Source organism: Saccostrea cucullata, unplaced genomic scaffold (genome assembly GCF_032062105.1).
Source record: "Saccostrea cucullata isolate Sc308-1 unplaced genomic scaffold, CSIRO_AGI_Scuc_v1 ctg6262, whole genome shotgun sequence".
Taxonomy (NCBI): Eukaryota; Metazoa; Mollusca; class Bivalvia; order Ostreida; family Ostreidae; genus Saccostrea; species Saccostrea cuccullata.
In genome coordinates, this window is record NW_026937722.1 from 27,133 (window position 1) to 35,305 (window position 8,173).

General features: G+C 32.0%; 1 protein-coding gene across 1 annotated transcript; it reads left to right on the forward strand.

The window, feature by feature from the left end:
- The first annotated feature begins 406 nt into the window (after positions 1 to 406).
- Positions 407 to 5,258, forward strand: LOC134248729 (uncharacterized). Its single transcript, XM_062731127.1, has 7 exons — positions 407 to 479; positions 3,334 to 3,539; positions 3,941 to 4,190; positions 4,424 to 4,489; positions 4,728 to 4,895; positions 4,995 to 5,156; positions 5,242 to 5,258. Exons 1-7 carry the CDS (start codon positions 473 to 475, stop codon positions 5,256 to 5,258), a joined length of 876 nt encoding a protein of 291 aa, XP_062587111.1. The 5' UTR covers positions 407 to 472.
- The last annotated feature ends 2,915 nt before the right edge of the window (positions 5,259 to 8,173 follow it).

The following is an 8,173-nucleotide window of genomic DNA, read 5'->3' on the forward strand; positions in this document are numbered from 1 at the left end:
TGACCGATGGCTATGTGTCCGAGGCAGCAGGTAAGTCTGACCAAATTGTAACTTCATACTTTCTGTAGAATCATCGATGTACGTGGAGGCCAATTATCGTCGATTTCATGGTCCACCTTAAACCACAATTTCACATCCCCATGAACAACTATTTTTACTACATATTTATTAACTTAAAAAACTTCTTTATATACATGAACCTACCCACAAACATTTTTGAGTTTCAAAGAACCAACGAAATTTTGTTCAATCACGATCATTGAACTCACACGAATTAAATAATTCCGCGCCTAATTTTCCTCAGTTCGTAATTTTTTTGTATTTTACATTATAGAACCAAGACGATTCATTTAAGATGGTTATGGTATATTTTATTGTAGGTGTGACATTCAATTCACAAATTATTGGTACTTATGAAACTGTCTGTGGGAATGTTTTTGCATTTAATGACCAAGAAATTCGTCTTTGGTCTATGTCTGGTAAGGTTTTTTGTGAACATTGTTATCACTCTATCACAATAATTATTAGATCTAATAAAAAATAAAAAAAATATTGATCATACATTTTATTATTTTTTTTTAAGTTTGTTACTTGTTTCGAGATATTATTTTTTTTAGCTCACCTGAGGGGAAAGCACAAGTTGGCTTTTCTGATCATTCCTTGTCCGTCCGTCTGTCTAGTTGTCCGTCCGTACAGTTTTCACAGTTTCAACTTCTTTTCAAGAACCAATGGGCCAATTTTTACCAAACTTGGTACAAACATCTTGAGGTAGTGTTAATTCTAAATTATCAAATTCATGACCCCCTGGGGTAGGGCGGAGCCACTATAGGGGATTTAATTTTTATATTGCAATATTTAGGTAAATTTTTTTTAAAAATCTTCATCTCAAGAATTATTTGGCCAAAAAGCTGAAACTTATATTGAAACATCTTTGGGTAGTGTAAATTCTAAATTGTTCAAATCATGGCCCTCGGGAGTAGGTTAGGATCACATTAAGGAGTCAAAGTTTAACATTGAAATATATGAGAAACTTTTAAATCTTCTTCTAGTGAACCACTGGACCCGAAAAGCTGGGTAGTGTACAGTACCGACCGGACCCAAACTGAAACAAAGTAGTTCCAGAGCGGTCCCGGGGACTGCTATAGCTGTCCCACAGCGGTCCCAGGGAGCTCTAAGCTGTCCAAGAGGTCCTAGAGAGCAGTCCCAGTAGCCACGGACATGTATGAATTACACTGAAAAAATAGAGAAAAGGGTAGAATAATGTAGAATTACGTATTCGAATCGGACATTAGGCTGAAATGCTTCTATAAGTCTCCCCCGGGTTTCACAACTATTCATTTTCAGAAAGCTCGAGTGACCTTATTGGTAATTGGAATGTGGTGAAATTTTCCAATATCTTAAAGGGTATATTAATGACGTTGGCTGTGGAAAATGCACTAAGTTACTGGTTGTCCAGTGGCACAAGGAATTTAAGAAAAAGAGAACTTAAAGATGAACAATAAATCATTAACTAATTCACTAAATATCCAGTAAAATCAGTACAATTCTCAAACAAAGATTTATAGAGGCAGTCCACTGAAAAACCAGGCAGTATCGAATGTGAGGAATATTTGATATTTTATTTAAAACAATATCAATGTCGTCCAAAAGGAACAATGTAATTAAAGATTTGTTTGAAGATAGCTTATTTAGTAAAATACCCTTGTGTTGTGTGTTTTTGAATTCCCTTATATAAACCATTGAATGTAGGTTAGAAACAAAGAACTATAATTTCTAATACATTTTTTAACAGGACTTTAATTCACACCAAACTAAATCTAGAAATATTTAATCTTTTTGTTTAAAAAATAAAATCGGTTGGAAAAGCACTTTTGATTGTAGTTTTCAGGCATAATATATGGATGTTTTAATGAAATTTAGCGATGCAAGAGTTATCTCCCGTGGCATCGGTAAATCTGCAAAACACCTTTAAACTCCTAGTGAAATATTTAGAATCGATACAATAAAAAAAATTATTAAACAAAAAATAACTACTTTTTTAAAAAAGAGAACTCATTTTCGCCTTCAAACGTAATATTTATTTAAAAATTGGCTCCATTATTCAGGTTGAATCCATTGATGTATCAGTGACGTTATATACCTGACTAATACTGCTTCACAATGAAATAGTTACAAGTTTTCCAGTCTGAGAAAAGTTTTTAACATTCTTCGTGTAAAAGTATAAAGAAAAGGATTTTTTAATATTAAATATGGTTTCTCGTTTTCTGTTTAATTTACTCCTCAGAGTGCATTATTTTAAATGATAAATAATATGTATCAAAATGTATTTTATACACGGGCGGCGTCTTGGCTAGATGTATTGAAACAAGTCCGTTTTGATAAGTAATTTTATACGTGTCTAAAAAATATTTTTTTATAAACCAATTAACTAGGATAGATCAAGCAATCGTAATTATAACAAAATTTTCGTTCTATATACCACAATAAATCACAATTCCAGGTATTTCAACTGTTTATTTGTAAAATTAGTGTACTTTTTAAATATCTTGTTTATAAAGTTAAAACTAATTCATTAATAAATTCCTCAATGATTGTTCACATTAGTTATGTTACGGGAGAATTGTAGCATATTAATTTTATTTCATAGTCATTCAATAAATTCTTTTAGTTGAGGGTTGAATGGAATACTCTTTTTTAGCGTGGTATTTGTAAAATGTGTAGCTTTTTTAATCAAAAGAAATCTTACTGTAATGATTTTTTAAAATTGTGCCAATGCAGATTTTCAGTACATACATGTAATTTTACATTAAATAATATAATAGGCTACATGAAGATATTATTTTATCATAAACCTGTAGTTTATTTCTACTGACTAATATTTACTTATTAAAACATTTCTTTCTAGAGCAGTCCCATATGGGTCCCACAGCAGTCCCAGAGCGGTCCCAAAGCACTCTAGGGAACTTCTTTCTGGGACTGTTTTGGTGTCAGGTTGGGTTCTAAATTGTTCAAATCATGACCCACGGGGGTAGGGCAGGGCAACAATAAGTATTCTAAGTTTAAGATTGAAATGTAATTGAAATGAAATCAAATGATTGAAAAATCTTTGAAAGATCTACTTGGCCAGAAATGCTGAAACATATGTTTCTTGGGTAGTGTAGATTAAAAATTATTCATATAGTGACTTCCGGGAGAGCAAGGGGTCACAATAGGGAATCTAAGTTTAAATTGAAATATAAAAGAAAAATTTCTTCTCCTTAAGAGTCATTGCCCTTTAAAAGCTAAATCTTACATTGAAGCATTCTGGGGTAGTGTAGATTTTACATTCTCCAGATTATGTGGCCTGTGCAGTAGATGGTTGGGGAACAGAAAGCTTCAGGGGCGATATTGCTAGTATGTACATCCAGGCCTGGATACTGGACTCCTGTAATAAACATTTCTCAACACAATTTACAATGGATAAGAACGACATAAACTCTGTCGAGCGAGTGAGCCTGGATTCGGTGTATAATCTAGATTCCACATTAGTTTCTGTTCATGTAAGTATGAATTGCAAGGCATTAAAAAATAGTCCAATGTTAAACAGGTCTTATTCATTCTTTACGGTGGTTTTAACGTTTAACATAGGTTTTTAGTAGCGTTTTAAAATTCTTTCCCAAATATGTTGAGTTTTTTCTAGGATTGAAAAAAAAATATATTGTATTTTTTCATCAAAATGACAACGATTTTGAGTTTCTTATAGAATACTATAAAATCAATTTATTGTAAAGCAAATAGATAAACAATTCTTTATTAAAAATCGCATTTGGGTATTTATTTTATCTTTAAAAAAACTTTATAAGTTGAAATTGTCAGTACAGGTAAAAAAGAATACAATTAAAATATCTCATATACCTTTTTCCATGTTTTTATACACTTCTTTCCCGCCTAATTCCATCAGATGAAAGTATTATCGCCAAGCAACGAGGGATTCATGTTTCATGCTGGTGGAAGCGCTATGATTGATACCTCTAATGACCCATATGGAGGTATAATATACGGATACAGTGAAACAGAAGTTCTGCTCTGGAGACCATCCCGGACAAATACAAATGGACATTTGGTTTACGTGGGTGGACAGTGGGGTAACGGGCAAAGTTATCAAGAAAGTGACGTTGTAGAAGTCATCGTTAAAGCTATTGACATAACAGGTAAGAATTGAATTATAAAATAAATAATCAAATCCTGACACTTTTTTCATGTGAAATTCTTTACTTTTCACGCCCTGCAGAAAAAAAAATCTTATGCATTAGACATAAAATTTAGTTTCCTGTCAATCAAGATTCAGCTTTCTGTTACTGGATATAGATACTACATACAGATTGTAAGAAGAAAAATTACATCTAGGTAAGTGTCAAATAATACACAAGTTCATTCTTTGTAGGCACGCCTTGTAATATTACGGAATTATGCTCGCCTGATTGGTCAAAGACAAGATGCGTTTCTACAGGTAAAATTCTTCTCCGCAACATTGTAAGGGTTAATTGCTAAATCATTTGCAATGTTTGACTTTTTTAATTCTATTCTTTTATTATTTTACCAAACCTATTAATTGACCATTACAATACAGAGACAAATTATATAGACCATTGTCAACCATATACTTTGTTCATTTCGTTGACATATATACTTTGACGTCATTTCTACCAGTATTTATTTAAAATTTGGTTATTAATGTTACACTTTAGATTGTCCAATCCCTCCCGATATTGACAATGCATTTAAACTATATGATGGAGTAACTAATGGTAGCAAGGCATTGTATGCTTGTAAGACTGGGTACACGGAAAGTTCTGATGACGTAATAATAAACTGTGTAGGGGGCACATGGTCTATGACGTCAATGTTCTGTAAAGGTATATTGTTAATTTTATATACAAAATATGTAATAGTTCAAAAATAATTTTCAATAAATTAAGATGATAAACTCTTTGTGTGTTTTTTTTAATATGAAGTTGTTTGCTCATCACCTCCCGCTGTTGAAAATGCAGCAGTTCTTGTGCAGGACAATAGAGCAAAATATTACTGCTTGACGGGATATTTCGCTATGACAAATACAAGTGACATCATCGAGTGCACAAACAGCACCTGGCCAACTACTGACTTTAAATGTATAAGTAAGGATCAATATCTTTATACATTTTCTACAAGTAGTACATTGTATTTCATAAATGTAATTTTTTTATGTTGTCGTTTGTTTAGAATTTAAAATATTATAGATATTTAACAAAAGTTTGTATTAATGATATGCACCGAATCATATTCGTAAAGTATTGTAAGTCAGAAAGGTATACATAATCTGTACATCATGTTAATAAATTAATATACTGTATTAATCTAAAAAAAATATCAGCTAAGTATAGTAATTTCACTACATGTATATAATTATACCTTTCAGAATCTTGTCTTAATCCACCCGCCATTCCTAACGCTGACGTCATGGTTTCTAAGAATGTTGCTCTGTACTCCTGTGGTCAGGGTTTTCTTCCGAAATCTGGAAACAACTCAATAAACTGCTTACTATCTGAGTGGCAGAAAACAAACTTCACCTGCTATAGTAGGAGAACTTCATTATTTTTTCCTTTTGGGGAGGGGGGATGTGTGTTAAACTCAATGTTTTTGGAAATGACTTTCCTGTGACAGTTGATATGTTTTTGTTTTTTTAACTTTAATAATTACACATTTGTTATTTCATTGACATAAAGTAGCTAAATAGGTTTCAGTGGTTTGATAACGCGAAAATGAACAGTTATTTGTTTTAAAAAAAACCCAAACTGCACATTCATAATAATATACTTCATTATGACGACAATTGTTGCAGTCATGTAAATATTCTGTACAGAAAATCACGATACTCATGTTCTTATAATTGACAATTCTTGTAGATTAACCCTTTACATTTTTGAATAGGATATGAAAACAACAACATAAAATGTGAAACACCGATGCGAAGGTAAACGTACATTTTTTGTCCAATTTTAAACGGGTCACTCGACAAACAGCTGATGTAAGTGAAGTCACTTTGGCCGAACTTGCCAGAGACCCCATACATGCATATACAATATTAGAACTCCCATTAAATAAAAACTCATGCAAATAAAAATAATATTAACTTTATATCATTTTTTAAGTTGTATTTCCTATGGGCGGTCTTAACATAGATGCGGACACAGTAACGATTCAAATTTTCCTCCTACGACACAGTAAACATTTAGCGACACAGAGTTGTGATAATCAGAAAAAAACATGAATTGAATTGTTTATGACTAAGGTGGAACACTTAATTATCTCTCAATTAGGGTTTTCACTTTGCATAATCAATCATCTCCTACAACTTCGCCAGACTTATGCATGTAGGAACAAAGACAAATTATATATTGCCAGTTGCATTTTAAAATACATTTTATTATTCAATATTTCATATATATCTTTTCTTCAAAACCTCGTTTCAAGAAACATGTTGGCACGTCAATTCAACAAACTCACAAAAATAATGACAAACTTTACTTTTAATGATAAAGACAACAGTTAACTATTGATAAAGAGTATGTTTTTTCTCTACCCCATTGTATAATTTTAGCGTTATCATGCGGCCCAGTTCCTAACATAATAAACGCTGATTATCTCGTTGACAATGACGTGGCCATCTTTGCATATTGCTATGGATACAGACCAACAAATGCGGACAATAAAATAGCACATATGTCTGGAAAGTGGACTGATACCAGTTTGCAGTGCCAAGATACTATTATCTCATGAATCTGACTTTAAATAAATATTATCTATCTTATAAATAAAAATATATTTCCCTGGATTTAACTTACGTTTATGTGAGTGTTTTGTTATGGCAGATAAATAGTTACATGGACGTACTAAATGATATTGAACATGGCGTAAATCATCAGTCTTTCGGGGGAGACGAATGTTCGTAAATTTTATGGTCACCCCTCTTCATAAAGTCTCTCGCCCAGGCACGATTGTTGTCAACGTACAAGTTCATGGAATTTTCAATATTTCAAAACCAACAGAACTTTGTTTACAATATGAACATAATTATCCCAACAAATTAAAATAGTTCCTAAATATTCGTATCGGTCTCATAATTATTTGTTGTTCATGAATTCTGTAAATGTAATAAACATACACGGTATAATTTCTTTCAATTTAAGTATCATTTAATTTAAAATCTAAAAAAAGCCGCTTAAATAAGGCTTGTTTTCTTATTTTAGATACTACAAAGGGAAGCTATATGACGTATGATATGCTTGCAGAATGGATAAAAGAGATGAAGAAGAATCTATCCATTCATAAATTAAACACCAGCGCCTATAACAGAAGTTTGATCAGTGTTTACGAATCCCGTCCCAGTGCCGTACAGATTGGAAGTGTTGGGGTCTTTCTGATAAGTTTTACGACCATAGCTTTTATATCACCAGATATAATTGCTGTTGTCAACAACTTGTGTAATAAAATAAGTAAGAAGTTTTAAAAGTCGTCGGAGAGGGAGAGATGAACAATAATGAAAATACTGTGAAATTACGTATTTTCATGGGGGTTAATTTTGGTGGTTTTAATTGTATGAAGGAGCCAGTGAACTTATATTCACCACAAAATGCAGTTTTACACATATATTACTAATGAAGAATTCTTCAACCAAGAATTGAATTCCCCATGAACCATTTTTTTTCTCTAACCACGAAAAGTTGGACCCTCAAAAATATGTGATTTTACAGTATATTATATGTTTTGTTATAAATGTGTTTATAGACAACACCTGATGCGCTTTGCAAATCAGATGACAATCCAGAACAAGTAATTTGTAGAAAACTGACTATGATATATTGATTGTTATGATACATGTACTGTTTTTCCATGTACAATTTTAAAAGCATTTCATTTGAATGACCTCTTTATTGTGAATGAGAGCAATGTTTAACTTCTTGGTCATAACTTTCGAAATAAATGTTTCTAATGAGATTCAAAAGAGGGAGATAAGAACAGCAGAAAGTTCTGTTTATGAAGACAATTTTGAGGATTCATAAAATACCTTCATGTCGTCCTTAGTTTTAAAATTTAGAATTTGATTTACATGTATGGTTTGCTATTGTTTGTTCGCATGTTATCACAACGAAAA

Excerpts from the sequence above, each read along its gene's own strand:
- LOC134248729 (XM_062731127.1), top strand. Across the intron at positions 3,540-3,940 it reads CCACATTAGTTTCTGTTCAT|ATGAAAGTATTATCGCCAAG; the intron begins GTAAGTATGAAT and ends TAATTCCATCAG. Across the intron at positions 4,490-4,727 it reads GACAAGATGCGTTTCTACAG|ATTGTCCAATCCCTCCCGAT; the intron begins GTAAAATTCTTC and ends GTTACACTTTAG.